At 47.0% G+C, this 18,029-nt stretch overlaps 1 protein-coding gene across 1 annotated transcript in view; it reads left to right on the top strand.

Moving 5' to 3' along the window:
* yjefn3 (YjeF N-terminal domain containing 3) overlaps positions 1–8,628 on the top strand; it is a gene marked incomplete at its 3' end in the record, with an annotated part of 228,993 nt that extends 220,365 nt beyond the window's left edge. The window contains 2 exon segments of the mRNA XM_084308435.1: positions 3,044–3,054; positions 8,521–8,628. Of these exon segments, the coding sequence (XP_084164561.1) occupies positions 3,044–3,054; positions 8,521–8,628 (119 nt within the window).
* Between the last annotated feature and the right edge of the window lie 9,401 nt (positions 8,629–18,029).

Here is an 18,029-nt window from a genome sequence, read left to right as displayed (position 1 = left end):
AAATGTAAATGGTCCATGTGCATGTTCTTGGTATCTGAATCTAGGGACATATATGGATCAGTGTCAGAAATAGTGTGTCTGTTACTAGGCTTGAGTAAATTGTAATGAACCAAAGGAGAATATCAATTCTATTTAAAAAAAAAATATTATTATCTTTGACTGTGAATAACACCATGCTAAAATTGACCAGACCTGAAAAAATCTAAGCAAATGAATAAAGGAAGATGATTAAACAGAAGGTTTTGTAGATACATACAGTACTGAATTCTGCCATCTTTTTTATAATGTAAATTTATCCACCATTTTTCATCGTATTGCAACACCGTTTTTTGCAAGACGTTCACAGAAAGGTAGAGAAACGAATTGCGTTCTGTTTTATGGCAATAACGTTCAGGTTTGTGGGAGATAATCCAAAAAATAAGAGAAATAAAAAAGTAAATCCAGAAGTCAGATGATTGACAGGGGCTGGGTAGGGTAGTTTTTCGAAATTCGAAAGCCCTGAGTCTCTTCCTTCAAAAGACTACACTCATTTTTGGCTGTGCCACTTCCTCCTGTCAATATGCGCCGGTTTCCGACTCAATGCCCTGAGATTTCTATAATCTTATATTTCACTAATAACAATTAAAAGCATTGGTAAACAAACGTAATGCTGAAAATATACACTTTTACTGTATATCTCGGGCTTAAGAGGTTAACCCTGTGAGGCCCAAATTAAAAAGACATTAGCAACTTCAGAGGCCAGAGGGTGGGACATATAAACACATTTACTATCAAATAGCATTGTGAGGCTGAACAACAGGACCAATTGACTATGCATGTGCTTAACATCTTTTAAATAAACATTATTTTTTTTAAATGGCTAAAAGTGATTTTGTAATTTTGCAACCGTGGGTCTCACAGGGTACTTTTAACCCTGTGAGGCCCAAATAAAAAAGACATAAGCAACTTCAGAGGCCAGAGGGTGAGACCTAAACATGAAGGGTGCCGTGACTGAAAAAAAAAAGTTTAGAAACGCTGGTATATGGTGTGGCTCTTTGTGGTACCACAGTCATTTTTGTGGCTCTTAGTCTCTGACTGGTTGGCCACCCCTGCCCTAGGCTTTGTTACCCATACTGTACAAACCTTTAACTCTGTTGCCTATACTCAATTTATCCCTACCTACTGCTTTCACTGTCTACAAATGCCCTACATTATAATCTTAGTAATCATAATAATCATACGTACTTCATACTACAGTCTACCCATATACTGTAACTCTGTATGATAGCATGTACAATAGTGCTGTATATACTATATATATCCATATCTGTCTGAATATACCTGCATATAACCCATATAACTCTGTATGATGGCAAATATAGAATATATTTATTCTCTATATATAAATCTATCCACATTTGTCGGTACATACCTGCATATAATCCTTTTTACATATCTTTAGATACTATATCTGTATTCAGGCATTCACACTGTACAGTATCTGTACATATCCCTTACCTACTCTTACTATATTAGTTACGCTGCTGGTCAGTATGACTTACTACCATCACCACCTCAGGGCAGCTCTGGCTGCAATTGTAGCTTACCACCACCGGTATGACTGTGTATGAACGAATAATGGACTCTGTGAAGCGCTCTGGGTGTCATGAAGAGCGCTATATAAATCCAAGTCATTATTATTATTATTATTACCATAGTGTCTTTATACCTGTATCACTGTACATATTAATACTACAACCCTGTACATACACTATTACTCATTAGTACTAATTTATATATTTTATACCCAGTTTAATTGCCTGTACATTGCATATTACTATTGCATGCACCTTACTGTTATATTTGCCCTCTAGTTGGATGCCAAACTTATTTTCGTTGTACTGTACTTGTGCCGTATAATGACAAGTTGGCCTCGGAAAACTCCCTCTCCCAACTAGGAAAAGTGATGGCGAGATCGGTTGCCCTTTCAAAGGGCACTGCAGGATTATTTATAGATGCTATGCCTTTGTATATCCCTGGCTATAGCAGAAGTACATGCAAGCTGCATTTCACAACAAAAAAAATCCCAACCTACACCTTGAATAGCACCTATCCTAAAAGAAGGATGCCAGTTGTCACAACAATACCAAGTACATATTTAGCCAACACAAAGGGGGGGGGGGGGGGGGGGGGGGGGGTAAATAGAGACTGAAGTGAGGGATACATTCCAATGCAAAGCTGAGAATTCAACGCCTTCACTGATATAGCACTGGCGTTCAGCTTTTTTAAGGGGCCCTGACATACTGTATGTTGTGTGCCCATATGTAGAAGTTCTGAGCTGTTAACCAGCCCAGAGACGCAGTTAGCTCTGTTGCTAATGTATTGTTTCCATTGCCTGGGTTATATGTTTCCCTGTCACTGTATTTTGTTACCATGTTCAGGGTTTATTAGGGGCCAGGGTGAAACTGGGTATGGATTTATTGTTACCTCCCTGTGTGGGGGTTCATGTCAAAGGTCACACAGCGCACCTTGTTTCTTTTTAAAGGACGATAAGCAGTCCGCCATCCTACTGCATTCCATAGTTCCACTTGGACATGCTGGAAGTAGTGGCATGAGATATGTGACAGCACAGTATCACATGGCACAGTATCTTGCTCCCTCTGACTTGTTTCAGACTGTTCCGACTCACCTCTCAATGAGGTAAACGCAGTCATGTACCAGTTAAAGGAAGTGGTGCACAGTAAAGCGTTGGGCTTTAAAAATTCATAAAGTGTTAACAAGTCTCTCAGTATGAGTCCGCCATAACCCGGGGCGTCAGATACCTGCCATAACTAAAGTCACTACCTGGACATTTCCCCTATGCTGCTGATGAGTCTGTTTATGAACTCCTCTTTCTAATGTCATTAGGCGCCTCTTGAATACGCCTCATAATCGTTTACGGCTCGGTATTTATGATCAAACATCTTGAAGTGATAATGTCAAGTGTTTTCCACGTCCACTGGGTTGTGTTGTGTTGTGTTGTGTTGTGTTGTGTTGTGTTGTGTTGTGTTATGTTATGTTGTAGGGAAGAACGGGGTTGGTTGTCATAATGTGTCTTTGATAGGTAATTTTTCCTCTTTGTTACAATACGTTGGAAAATGAGAGGGATACACATTTCAAGCCAACATCGTAAGCTTCAATTTAATGTAGGAATGACTATTGAAAGATGTTTTGATGATGAGCAATTCACACTAGAGTAAAACGTGTGACAACCATCCCCGTTCTCCCCTACTGGTAGAACCTGAACCAGCGAGACAAACATCTGTCGGCAGAAACTTTGTGAAAACATTTGTTTCTGTTTATCTATGACCATTCCATCAAATCAGCAATGGAAAGCTGATATCAAATACGAAAAAGCTATGGGTGGGTTTTTCAAGCAAGAAAAAAAAAGAAAAAAAAAGAAAAAAAAAAACCTATTGCCTCACCTTGCTATTGTTTCATACAAGCACCAAAAGTTATATAATACATTATTATAAAGGACAATTTAAATACTCTCTCCCTGTTGAGTGAACTGTTTCGCAAAACCTATCAAAAAGCATTAGTTTGAAGAGGAAGGTGGTGTAATAATAAAGAGCAGCAGTGAGCCGTGAACCCGGCGCGGCGACCCGGGGGTTTTTGACGACGTTCGCCTCTCTGTCCCCGCGTGGCTGTTCCTCTGCTCTCTGCTCATAAACTCAGCGGCGCTCCCTCAGGAGGCACTGAGTGCTCCAGCAGACACGGCGACACAGAGGGTGTAGTGTATGAGCTGCTTCGTTTCACAATGTCTCTGTCAGAAATGCGCGACCGGCTCTTTTTCCTTCTCTTCTCTTCTTCCTCTTTTTCCACACAGCCGGGAGTCAAAACCCCCGAAGTGAAATGTCAAGCAAACAGCTGACGTTGTTGAAAGCCTAAAGTTTGCATCGTAGGAAAATGATTTACTTCAAAGCACAGGAGAGAAAACAACATCGGAAACTATACCCTTCATTGAGCCGCAGCCCGAGGGTGTCGTAGAGCTCGTTCAAAGCCTCATACGTCAGAGAGGAGAGTTAACACGGGTGCCAGTGTGAATGTGTCGTCCAACGAAGCTGCGGTCGCTCCAGGGTTAACCAAACTAGGGCCGGTCGGTTGATTTTGGCCCTTCTCAAAATTCTTTCTGGTTATCCAATGTGTTCCCTTTCCCATCTATGTTGATGCAGTTCGCTCATTTAAGGAGTGATTTTGACATAACAATAACAATTAGAAAAGACCAAAGACACGGGCGGCTGGGTGGCACAGCGGACATTGCGCTCGTCACCAACGCAAGAGACACCGGGTTCGACTTCGGCTGTCGGCGTTGCCTCCGGCTTGGGCCAGCCGGTCATACTAACTCAATTGGCAGAGTCAGCGGGTGGAAGTCGATGGGTGGTAATCTGGACGTTGTGGACAGCGACTCCTACAGGTCGGTTGGGGATGCCTGCGCAGCAGAGACAGGGAAATGGCGGGGGTAGTGTGAGCCTCCCACACGTTACACCTCGCCAATGAGAGTCCGCGCTGGCAGGTGAAACGATGTGACAGGCTGCCTCCTCGTGTACCGGAGGGGACACGTGATGCAAGGCTTCTATCCTCCCTACAATCGGCCAGTGGGGGGCAACGTATGATGCGAGCAACGTTCAAGACAGGGGAGGGGAGAATTGGCACAGTGGAATTGGGATGGGAGAACAAATTTAAAAAGAGGAGAAAAAGTGGATAAAAAAAGAAAAAAAAAAAAAAGACACGAATGCCTACGTACATTTCCTAATTATTAATAATGTCCCATTTTAATTGGCCTGCTGCCATTGCTGTAGTCCCACATTTGCTCTGGTGCTGATGTTGTGTGCTTTCGTTCTGTGTGTGTGTGTGTGTGTGTGTGTGTGTGTGTGTGTGTGTGTGTGTGTGTGTGTGTGTGTGTGTGTGTGTGCATGTGTGTGTGTGTGTGTGTGTGTGTGTGTGTGTGTGTGTGTGTGTGTGTGTGTGTGTGTGTGTGTGTGTGTGTGTGTGTGTGTGTGTGTGTGTGTGTGTGTGTGTGTGTGTGTGTGTGTGTGTGTGTGTGTGTGTGTGTGTGTGTGTGTGTGTGTGTGTGTGTGTGTGTGTGTGTGTGTGTGTGTGTGTCACTGCTGAAGAAGGGACATCCATCCCTGGGCTGTAGGGTCTGCTTTGATGCCTGCTTGTCTGGAGAATGTGTCTAATCAAAGAGAAAGGCTACCGCACAGCATGCCAATGACAAGCTCAGTTCTACAGAGAGAGGGCAGACAGCGGGGGGGGGGGGGGGGGCACGAGGGAAAGGGAAAAGGAGAGTGAGGGAGGGAAAGTGACAGAGAGGAGAGAGAGAGAGAGAGAGAGAGAGAGAGACGAGAGAGACGAGAGAGAGAGAGAGAGAGACGAGAGAGAGAGAGGAGAGAGAGAGAGAGAGAGAGAATGGGGGGGCGAGATAGAGGGGAAATGGAGGGAAAGAGACAGAGAGAGAGAGATAATATGGTATAGTTACTTCAAGGTTAACAAGGGACAGATAGAACTGTTGAGGGCCATGACACATTGCATTCTCCTGGACTGAGTCATTGACATCGCCACGTGTGTGAGTGTGTGTGTGTGTGTGTGTGTGTGTGTGTGTGTGTGTGTGTGTGTGTGTGTGTGTGTGTGTGTGTGTGTGTGTGTGTGTGTGTGTGTGTGTGTGTGTCTGTCCATACACAATCAATTTAATGGGTTATGTGTGATGCAAAAGTATATTTATTGATATGTTTGCATGCGTGTGTGTGTGTGTGTGTGTGTGTTGTGTGTGTGTGTGTGTGTGTGTGTGTGTGTGTGTGTGTGTGTGTGTGTGTGTGTGTGTGTGTGTGTGTGTGTGTGTGTGTGTGTGTGTGTGTGTGTGTGTGTGTGTGTGTGTGTGTGTGTGTGTGTAATATATGGGCTTGGCTGTGTGTCTGCTGGCTCAGCCACTGCTAGCGGATGACTTCACATGTCATGCACTGATTTGTCTCAGTTAGGCCTTGATTAGTAGTGTCCTCAATACAGTTCATTCAGGGAAAAGAAAAGGAGGAGATATCATTGTATAGCCGTAAGCATGTCAGTACTACAGATTGGAAATAGCAATATGCTGCGTGGATATTTCCAGTTTCAATCTTCAAAGTGAAGATTTCAGGGTTCGTTATGGTGAAAATAACGTTATCAAGCCTACAGTGATATTTTTGGGGATACTCAGCCCTTCCCCCTAAAACCAAAACGTGTTGCATACTTCTTTGGCTATATTTAGCATGTGCGGCCTGATCGACTGTATGTGTAAGTAAGGTCCACGCAGACCTCAGGAGGGCAATTCAAAAGGAAGATCCCCCTACTAGGTGAGCAATAGTTGCTAAGGTGGGCAATTTACAATTAGCAGTATTACAGCGAGAAGTATAAAGAGGCACAGTCCCTCCCCTTCCGCTAACCACAATGGGACAATTTTTTTTAAACAATATGTAAAATAGTCAATGGCGAGAGACAATTTTCTTTATCCCATTTGTGTCATGAATAGGATGTTTGTCAATTTAAAAGATCACCTTGCAAGTCAAGAACGCTTGACTCACAAGTTAGCTAAGGTTAGCTAACATTATCGATAGCTTTCGATGCTATAACGTAAGGTTAGCTAGCCCCTCATGTGGGCCCTCTTGAGGACGATTTGCCCACCTGCCCTTTGGCGACCTCTAGTGGCTAATACAATATATATATCGAATTAAAGCCCCATTTGTTGATAGCCCTTTCAGGTGACAAAATCCGTTGAGTGGTTCTCGAGTTACATGCCGATATGTGAGGCTTGCGCGAAGTACACGGTATTGCGCAAATACTACTCCCGACTCTTGGGGCTCTAGTTCCGTCAATCATTTGGCGATCTCGAAAATGATTGGACAGGGTTGTAGCCAATGAGTGTGGCTTTCCAATGATACCCCACCTGGGGATGTATGGGATCTAGGTGTCACGAGCGAAAACAGGAAGAGAAAAAACGCTGAATGAATTTAAGTCTATAAGAAGACGGAGCTTTTCTTTTGTACACAGTTTACCAAAATCACTCCCAATCACTAATTTCTGAACGGATCTTGGACATGTACTACATAAGACTTCAGGCTATGTATCTCTGAGTTTTTTAAGCCTCCAGCCATTCTGGGGAAATACTACTTCTGGACTACTAACTACCTCAGAAAAACGTGAGTAACAAGCTTTTCTACAACTCAAGGTCAGACCAATGTTACTCTATTTCATTAGCACTAAAGGCGAGGTTTCCTTATTGTATCAAAAACTTCAGAATCTCATCTTCCAAAAGAGACCAGGCTCATGCATGTGGGTTTGCAAAAAAAGTATGCAGTCCTCAAAAACGAAAACTAAAATGGCCAATTTTGGGGTTGCCTGTTAAGAGGCTAGCTGACAATAACACTTTTAAATTGACAAACATCATATGTGTAACGTGTGGCACAATTCAAACAGGATCAAAAACAATTATTTGTCTCTCGCCGTCGACGACTGAAATAGGGTCCCGTGGAGGTCGAGCGGAAGGGGAGGGCCTTTTGTGATGTCACTCAAATGATGTCACGTCGTCTTCCTATCCCACCCCCTGTCCCTTCTCTCTAATGACCATTGGCCCAGTGATTGTCTCAGAATAGTTCAGGGGCATAATGAAAGACCATAAAGAATCTAGAGGAACAGACCTGAGGATAGAAATAACGAGGCATGTAAAAGAGATGGAGAGAATAGAGAGTGAAGGAAAGAGCACCGGCAGTGTTTTTCCATGTGGAGCGAGGCGTCGTAATTAGCCGGAGAATGTTTCACTGAGAAAGCCCCCATGTCTGGCACAAGCAGAACATCATGCCCAGACTGCTGCGTAATGTAATGTGTGAGCATTGTCAGTTTGTGAGTGTGTGTGCATGCTCTTGTGTGTCATTAAGTGTTCACATCAGATATATCCATTAGTGTGCACACACACACACACACACACACACACACATACACAGGAATGAATGCACATGTGTACACACACGCACGCACACACACACACACACACACACACACACACACACACACACACACACACACACACACACACACACACACACACACACACACACACACACACACACACACACAGGGAAAGTGCATCCAGATTAATGTGAGATCGGATTCTCCCTTTGCGCCTGCAACCTGGAGAGAGACATTCCTCTCACATTCACAGTCAGACAAGCTGTAGTGTGGAACATGCTGTAGACGGGCTACTACTCAGATGCATGGTGGGACCAAAGACGGTGAACAATAGGGTGATGATGCTTCACAAGCTGTGTCGATGAAATGGTCGTAATTCTAAGTGGGCGTGCACTATTGTGGACAGCTACAAATCAGAGAATCAATTCAATGTCAGTGTTCAGAGTAACTTCACCTTGAACAGTCCAATAATATTTATCTTGATTTTTATGGGACCGAAATAAGGTTAATCTAGTCTCACTATTCACCAAGAAGCCTGCAAGCTCCACCTCTCCTCTTACAAAGATGTATTATTTCCCCACCATCATCAATGATTCCAGCCGTAACCTCCAAGCCCTCTTCTCCGCCGTGAACAACCTCCTCAAACCACAGGCCAATGCCCTCTCCACCTGAACAATGCAACTCATTCTTTCAGTTTATCACTAATAATACATCAGTGTCCCCTGCGTCTGACCCAGCGGCCCCTATTCTGGCCCCTGTTATCTCCCTACCCCTCTCCCCCGTCGCCGCCTCTCCCTGTTCGCTCCAGTTGCCCCCTCCATCATCCCTAAACTCATCAGCTCATCCAAACTCCCAGCCTGCTCCCTCGACCCCCTTCCCACCCCCCTGCTGAAGACATGCCTCCCTGTCCTGTGCCCCTACCTCACCAACCTCTTCAATTCCTCATTGTCCCATGAAATTGTCCCATGGTATTGTCTCCGCCGCCGTCAGAACTGCCATTGTCTCCCCAATCCTAAAAAAAAAACTGGTCTTGATTGATGCTCCCTTAACCACCACCAATCTCCCCTTCCTCTCAAAAATACCTTTTTGTCACACATCTCCAAACCCACTTGCACTCAAATAACCTACTTGAACCCCTCCAGTCTGGTTTCCGCCCACTCCACAGCACAGTAATCAATGACCTCCTTACCTCTGCTGACACTGGAGTCCTTAACATCCTCATCCTCCTTGACCTGAGTGCAGCCTTCAATACCGTATGAGCCACGACATCCTGCTCACTAGAGCTCGCCATCATGCCAGCAGCCAGTCCTAAAATACCTCCATTGGCTTCCATATTCTGTTGAAAGTAAACCGTTAGGTTATGACTATAACCAAGTTCTGTTAGTTAGGGGCGATGCTTGGCTTCGCCTTCTGCACTATCTCGCGTACGTGCACGCGTACTGAATAAACCACAAATGTACCTCTAATACCAGTATTAGTCTGACCACACCCCTCATCAGCTTACCTTCATAAGCAGGTGTGTGGTCACCTGCTCTCCTCCTTCCCAAGCTTTCACCACAAGGTGAGGTCAAGGGCTGCAGCGGCCGTCCGAAGCCAAGCATCGCCCCTAACTAACAGAACTTGGTTATAGTCATAACCTAACGTTCTGTATCGTTAGTGGCTTAGCTTGGCTTCGCCTTCTGCACAAGGGAGGCCAAGCGGAGCCACTTGGCTGACAAATACACCCCGCTGACAGCCCCCCAAAACCATCAGAACAGGGAGGGCCGAGCCCCCCCGACCCCCCCTAATGGAGGGTAGCCCCCCTATTAGGGACGTCACGGGAGGGCGACGGACCCGACCGTGCGAAGAGGCACTCAAGCAACTCAACGCACAGGGTGAGCAGACCGTGGCTTGACCCACGACTACACACACGCACAACCCGCATGCCACCCGGGAACGAACGGAGGAACAACCTCGTTACTGCCCCCAGAATCACGGGGTCAAGGGCAAACCCAACCCCGTGGCAAGGCCGTAGCAGCGGAGCACGAAGGAAGACCCAGACCCACCAAAAGGACTGGACTCCCTGGAATGGGGGCCCGGAGAAGTCCATGATGCCAGCATCAAGACCCCACCAGGTGGGCACGTAGTGCCCCGCCCCCCACATCGCCAGCGTATTCGGACAAAGGCCCCTCAGTTACTGCACCTGGTATTCCCAGGCGGAACCAACCAGGCCAGTAAGCCGAGCGGGCCCCGTCCCCCCAATAGTACACCGCCTGGCACACTGACCCTGCAGAATAGGCAGTCAGCATGGCCGTAAGCACACAAAAAAGGTTAACCAACGGAAGCAGGCAGCACACCGGGGAAAAACCAGGCAACAGGCTGTTAACCCTAGCCTGGAGACTGCGGACGAGACAGGCGCCAGAGGGGACAGCTGAACACAGCCGCCCCGGCGGAAGGAGCGTAAGCTGGCGGTGTTGCATGACCAAGCCTCCATTTAACAACCCCCACCCAGAGGGGTCGAGGCAGAGAAGGCTGACACGATTGGCAGACGTCATGAACGTGCAGGGGCACCCTCAACCGGTGAACCCGGGAGTTGACACTGCTCCAACACACCAGGGAACCAACCACCTCGGTGTTACCCAATGCGGTGGTTGTTCCTATAACCCCTCAAGAAAAAACTCCAAAACACACCTGCGGGTATACACCGGCTATACCGCAGTACAAGTGTTTCAGTTTCCAAAAAGGGTTAACCCAGGCCTACGGGTCGCAAACATCACTTCGGACCGGGCCTGGCGGTACGGGAAGCACAGGGTCACCAGAGGAGGTCAAAAAACCACCCCCACAGGCCCCTCTTCGCCATGCGTGAGAGAGGAGCGAAAAACAATGGAGAACCAGCCCCTAAGCACACCGTACCTGGTATTCCCCGGCGGTCTCCCAACCAAGTACTAACCAGGACCAACCTGTGTAGCGGCCGAGATCCGACGAGATCGAGCGCGTACAGAATGGCATGGCTGTAAGCCATGACGACAGTGCCGAGTAAAAAACATACCCAACCAGGGTCTCCATAGCGCTTAACCCTGTGACACCCAGACCGACCTGGCATTTTTCCCCCTGAAAAAAGCCCAAGTCCCTCAGGGTACCAGAACAGCAGATCTGCATCCCCGGCGGACAACGGGTTCAACTGATCTGGACCAGCGTGACCAGAACCAGTCCCGTGCCCTAACCACGCCGACATGCCCCAGGAAAAGGGCAGATATGCGTGTTGATCTTAACATGAAAAGAAGGCGCCACCCAGACGTCGGGACGAACCGCGCCTGGTGGCCCACCCCAAGGGCGTGAGACCCCACTACATATGTTCAGATCCATCCCGTCATCATCCCCCAGACATGAACGAGGATCCGTCGACAACCCACCCAGGTCATGGGATGTGGTCGCCGGAAGAGGAAAAACCCCCATCTCAGTTGCTTTATAAAAACGCTGTTTCAACCACAAGCAACTAAGGCGTGCCAGTCAATCGCCTGTTTACAGCGAGCTAGCACTATACGTGCGTCGGGACACACCCCCATCAATGAACAGGCTATTTAGACCTGCCATTGAATCCCCAAGGCGCCCAGGGGAACGACAAGAGGGGTGTGACACTCCCTAACTCCAACACTTCTGGAATAGAAAGAAGGAAGCATCAACAGTATGTATCCCAGTCTACACAGCCGGGGTAAAAAATGTTCACATTTTTACATCCCACCACCCTCCCATAGGAAAGAGACGGGGATCCCCAGAGAGACTTCCCACGCGAGCTGTACAGATTGAAAAGAATATATTGCACCTTGAGCCATGTAAAAAACTGGTTTTAGGGCCTCCGGGGAAGAGGCACCGAACCCATACACACTCAATAAACGAATTGAATCGAATATACATACAATAGAAAAGGACCCTTCTAGAGGGTCCACTCACTTTGACAATCTGAGGAGGAAGGCTCTGTACTCTGATGGAGGCTTCCTCACATGGATCACATGGAAGAAGGAGTCCGAACTCACAGAAGGCCTGAGTAGGCGCTTGGTGAGGAGGAGCCCTGACCACCCCCCCTGAAAACAGATCCATCACATGGACCTGAACAGCACACGGAAGTCCTACCAACAGAGACGCGCACGGTGACGTACTCTATGGCGGGGGAATTCCTGCGGTGCACACGCCCAATATACCAGGCCGTGGGACCAGGAACTCCCTCCCCCCCCCCCCCCCCCCCCCCCCGTAACGTGCCGAACCGCCACGTGACGGGAACCTTGAAGGACAGGGGGTGTACCCCTGACCGACAGAACAATGGGGAGAGGAAAGGTTACCAGTTCACCCCTTTACGACCCCACACCCATGATACGACGTAACGACAAAAAGAGAATATGACACAGTCATAGTCAGCTCTATGAAGCGTTTCACAGCTCCACACAGCGCACGAGCTAACCTGCTATCTGATTTTTACTAAGGAAAAACACAGAATAGAGAGGGCTCTAAGAACCCCGGTCCAACATACACATGTGCTTCTGTGGCCAGTACAACCCAGTTGTAGGTCACATGACACACACAACCCATCATCATCACAATGAGAGAATACATCATTCTTGATTAGTATCGACCACAGGCCTTGCTAAGCACACGACAGCAACCAAACCAATTTCCCTTTAGGAAATAAGTTTCTCCAGCAGATTTAGCACAACCTCAGCAATCAAGCTGAGAGTTACATCGTATCCCTACCACACAAAAGACACAATTAATGCACAACATGTCTGATAGGAGGTGATAAAGTCCCCAGGGAACCGGGGGGGGAAAAACACAATCCTCCTATTTTACCCTCAACACGGCCAGTTAAAACAGGAAAACCTGTTAATGTGTGAACTCACTGTCCATTGTCATTACAGTCTGAGAAAGAACATTCTTTTACTCACTCGTCACCAAGCATAGCTTCATAGGTTAGTTGCCTTAGTAGTGAGTACACGGTACACATAAACACCATGATGTTTCTCACACAACAACCAGATCAATACATCACGACCTGCACGGAGAAGCTACTGCCAGTGACAAAAACAGCTCACACACAACCCGCAACGTATCTCAAATGCATTGCAACAACACACGTTTTGGGAAAAAACACCGTCATTCACAATACATTTAGCAAGGTAAAACCAGAAGACGTGTTATGAGGGTCTGGCCAACCCCGTACCTGCCCGGAACGCAGATCAGCGAAATGCAGTCATAAGCCACCGTAGAACACAGCCCTCTTTGTTGACGCAATCCCCGTCTAGGCTCAGGCAGGGTTGACGAACATCCCCTGTCAAAGATGACGTCGTGGTCAAGAGTGTAAAACATGTTAAAAATCAAAGCACGTTCAACAGAATAGCATCAAGCTAACGGCTGCTCCAACCGTTCTGGTGCTATCGCTTCCGCTCGCGAGACGCCGATCTACGACGCACGCGATCAGGAGCGAGCTCCCGGCGGCGCGCGAGAAGCCTAAGCTACCCCGCGCCAGGCCACCGACCGGCTAACCGTAAGCTATGAACATGTAAACAATGACATAACACTCACCCAGACAGGCCGCCGTTCTGAACCCTCCTCACTTTTTAAGAGAAAAGAGAAAACAAGACGTCAACACCGCTTCACAACGGTGACATAACACGTCCGGCGGAATCAGCACAGTACCAACTGGCCTGTATAGCTGACTTTGAACATGAATCTGCCGCTATCGCACATTACATGCACATATCCCCTCGTGAAGGAATACTCTCATTTGGATATGAAAGATGGGGTCTTAACACGGTGACAGAGAGAATCCACTCGTCCAGAACACACAGGGATCACCAGTGTCAATGGTCGCGGCCCACTAGTTAAAACTATAATGGTCGCCAGACCAAGGCCTTCTGTCGCCTAGACGGCTAAACAAAGGACCCTAGCCTGGGGCCGGTTTCCATAAACTTTGTCTAGTAGCCCCCATAGCACTAACAGACAAGTGGAGCCCGCCAGCAAACACTACTCACCCAACCTGGAACGCACCGCTCCTCACAACAGCGGCATGTCCGACAGTTCAGCTGTGGCCTGACAGGTTTCACCCCAACAAACACAGCAAGGAACTGCAGTTGAGAAGCATGCAGCGGCGTGCTCCCAATACGAAAACCGGTGGAGGGTTTGTAGAATGATCATCATCTTCTAGACACTCCAGTACGAAGACAATATCGCCGTATTTTCTCGAAAAATAGTGAGAGAGAAAATAAAGATATGATGTCAACGTATCCTTGTTTCCCAAGCTGTTCCTAATCCAATTTCTTCCATCATGGTGTCAAGTGTGGGGATCTACCGAGGCACCTCTTCCTTGTGGTGAAAGCGAGAAGGAGGAGAGCAGGTGACCACACACCTGCTTATGAAGGTAAGCTGATGAGGGGTGTGGTCAGACTAATACTGGTATTAGAGGTACATTTGTGGTTTATTCAGTACGCGTGCACGTACGCGAGATAGTGCAGAAGGCGAAGCCAAGCTAAGCCACTAACGATACAGAACCATCTTGTTTGTTGAATCTCCCTCCTCTGCTGTAAGGCAGTTGGATCATCCTCTACCCACCAGAGGACCCTGGCCATGACACTCATGCATGCTTGTTTCAACAATGGGGAGTCAGTGAGTCAGTCAGTCAGTCAGTCAGTCAGTCAGTCAGTCAGTCAGTCAGTCAGTCAGTCAGTCAGTCAGTCAGTCAGTCAGTCAGTCAGTCAGTCAGTCAGTCGTTCTTTAGAGACATTCTTAGGTTGGCCCTCCGGGTCAGGCAAATAATTTATATCTGGCACAATTAGGTGAGGAATAGAAAGGTGAATATTTATTGATAAAAGTACATAAAAACCACCATCCTCTACCCACCAACCATCACCCATTTACCCACGTTCTCCCCATATTACCCCATAATGAGTTAGACAGGGACCCTGATAACCCAGCCTGCCACTGTTTAGGAGAAATAGAATGAAGGACCTGGAGGGAGACAAATAGTACTGAACATAATTTGACAATTACTGTGCCCCTCCTTGTGATAATGCCATCTCTGTGCTCCTTATCATACTGACGCCATCGCCCTGCTCGTCCTCATCCTGATGTTGTTGTGGTTGTCTCACTGTGTGCAGGGCCTAACTGGAATAGCACTTGGCTCAGGATGTGGGGTCAGACAGACAGGAACAGGAAGGTGCTCCACAATAAATTGTCAGACATGCAGTCTTCAGGTACTGTACCCATCAACCGGCTGGATTATACTACTGTATCACTAAAGGTGCATTCATGAGAAGTCTGTCCAATATAATGACATCGGAACACTCAACATTCAAGATGGAAAATGTGACATAGAGTAGCTGCTAGCTGCTACCAGATGTTGTTACTACTACTACTATTATTATTATTTACATTTAGCTAGTTTGCCCTAATACCCATATGTTATCCTTACTACAGTGGAGCACAGCTAAAAGCATGTAACATACCCAAAATACAGTATAGAATACAACACATTTTTAGACGTAAAGAACGTCAAGATGGATATTTCGGTGGGCATTCAAGTGGTATTTTTTATGACTTGGTGGTTGTAAACTTCCCAGTTCCAACTTCTTGTGTATGCAGCTTTATATCTTATGACAGACACAATATACAGCCTGTATTCAGTCAGATCTTTATTGTACTGTAACGCTCAGTTAGTTAATGATTTATGATATGCATCAAAGCAAGGGTCAAAACAACAATCTGAAAAGCCCAATTACTGTAAGAGATACATTAACAATGAATTAATTTAACTGAATGAAGGCAATTTCATGTCCGTCTCACCGGCAGAGGAGGAGGTCTCGCACTAATCTACCGCAAGTCTTGGAAGGTCTCATCTGTCACACTGCCAGTGTCTCATCATTCATTTGAGTCTGTAGCTCTATAAGTAAATGGACCTACTCCAACTATTTTAGTAAATATCTACCACCCACCCAAACCAAACAAGGATTTCATTGATGAATTCAATACATTTCTCACCCACATCTGTTCACTCTCATCCAACATAATCCTGTTAGGTGATTTAAATATTCACATGGACAACACTAATCATGCTCTCACTAAGGACTTCATCTCGTGCCCGGACAGTTCTGGTCTCAAACAATACATATATTTCCCTACCCATTCTAAAGGTCATATTATGGACTTGGTATGTTGCTCAGGTGTCACTCCTCTCAACTGTTCTGCTGTCGATCTCCCTATCTCTGACCACATGCTTGTTTCATTTAATTTAAGTTTGACACTATCCCAAACCAAACAGTCACGTATTATGTCCTTCCGCAACATCAAATACATTCATTTAACAGATCTCACAACAGGCATCGACAGTTTCCCCATCATCACCCCCCCCCATGCACCCCGGATCAGCTCGTCTCTCACTACAACGACGGTCTCCAAACTCTGCTGGACTCACTTGCCCCCCTCAAAACCCGGACTGTCTCATTCCCCCACTCCGCCCCCTGGTCCTCCCCTCACCTACGTCTGCTGAAAGCCAAAGGACGTCAGCTGGAGCGGCTTTCCAGAAAAACCGGATGCACCATGCCCATATCCTCCAATACAAAGACGCCCTCTCCTCAGCCAAATCCCAATATTTTGCAGACAAAATCGCTGCTGGTGCTGGGAACACCAGGGCCCTGTTCTCAGTGGTCAACAACTCACTCTGCCCCCCTGATTCCCTTCCCCCACACTTCTACTCCACTGAACACTGCTCCCTGATGTCATTTTTCAATAAAGAAATAGCCAAAATCCACCAGCAACTGACCTCTCTCGTGTCCAGTTGTCCATCTCCCCTAGCTCCCCACCCCCCCCCCCCCCCTCTCTGCACCTCTCTCCTGCTTCCATCTCCCCTCTGCTGCCGATTTATCAAAACTCATCCGGAAATCCAAGCCATCCACCTGCCAACTTGACCCCCTGCCCTCCTCCCTGGTCATAGCCTCCCTCCCCTCTCTCCTGCCTTATAACTGCAATCATCCATTCCTCCCTCACCTCTGGTTCTGTCCCATCTTCTCTCAAATCAAGCTGCTGTAACACCGATTCTAAAGAAACCTGTATCAGACCCCAACATCTTCAATAACCTCCATCCCATCTCCAACCTGCCATATCTCTCAAAGATCCTGGAAAAAGTAGTGGCTTCTCAGATTAATGCTCACCTCTCCAACAATAACCTCTATGAACAGTTCCAATCTGGTTTTCGCCCCCATCACAGCACAGAAGCAGCCCTCCTCAAAATCACGAATGACCTCCTGATGGCAGCTGACTCCAGACTATTATCCATCCTCATCCTCCTCGATCTGAGCGCCGCATTTGACACCATATCTCACTCCACCCTCCTAAACCGACTAGCCTCCATTGGAATCTCCCACACATCCCTAGACTGGTTCCACTCATATCTCTCTGGCCATACTCAGTTAATTCAGTTCAAATCATTCACATCCCATCCATTCCCCCTCTCCTCCGGTGTTCCCCAGGGCTCTGTCTTTGGCCCTATCCTCTTCATCATCTACCTCCTCCCACTTGGTCTGATTCTCCGTAAATACAACATCAATTTCCACTGTTACGCGGATGACACCCAGCTCTATGTTTCCTCCAAACCCACTTACACCCTCCCTCCCTCTTCCCTCTGTGCCTGTTTACAGGAAATCAAATCCTGGTTCACTTCAAATTTCCTCAAACTAAACAGTGATAAAACAGAGGTAGTCCTCATTGGCTCCAAGTCTACACTCACCAAGCACCCCAGTTTCACCCTCACCATAGACAACTCCTTGTAACACTTCCCCCGGTCTTGTGGGACCAGCCGGCAACCCTCCGCCCGGTTCGGTTGGTCCAGGACTCAGACATTCACAACCCCCCTTCAATACACTTCACAATACAACATTGGAAACTGGTGGGCTGAGCCAGATGTGGCAGATCTGGCATCAGCTCACGCACCTAATTAACATTGTCATCTGCCATTTATGTTTGTTATGTTCGTTGTCTATGTTGTCATTGTTGTTTCCATTTAGTTAGATGTGTGTTTCCCTGTCTGTGTTTTGTAAATGTGTTTTAGTCTG

This window comes from Notolepis coatsorum (assembly GCF_963971535.1).
Source record: "Notolepis coatsorum genome assembly, chromosome: 2".
Classification (NCBI taxonomy): domain Eukaryota; kingdom Metazoa; phylum Chordata; class Actinopteri; order Aulopiformes; family Paralepididae; genus Notolepis; species Notolepis coatsorum.
This window is presented reverse-complemented; position numbering and strand designations above follow the sequence as displayed.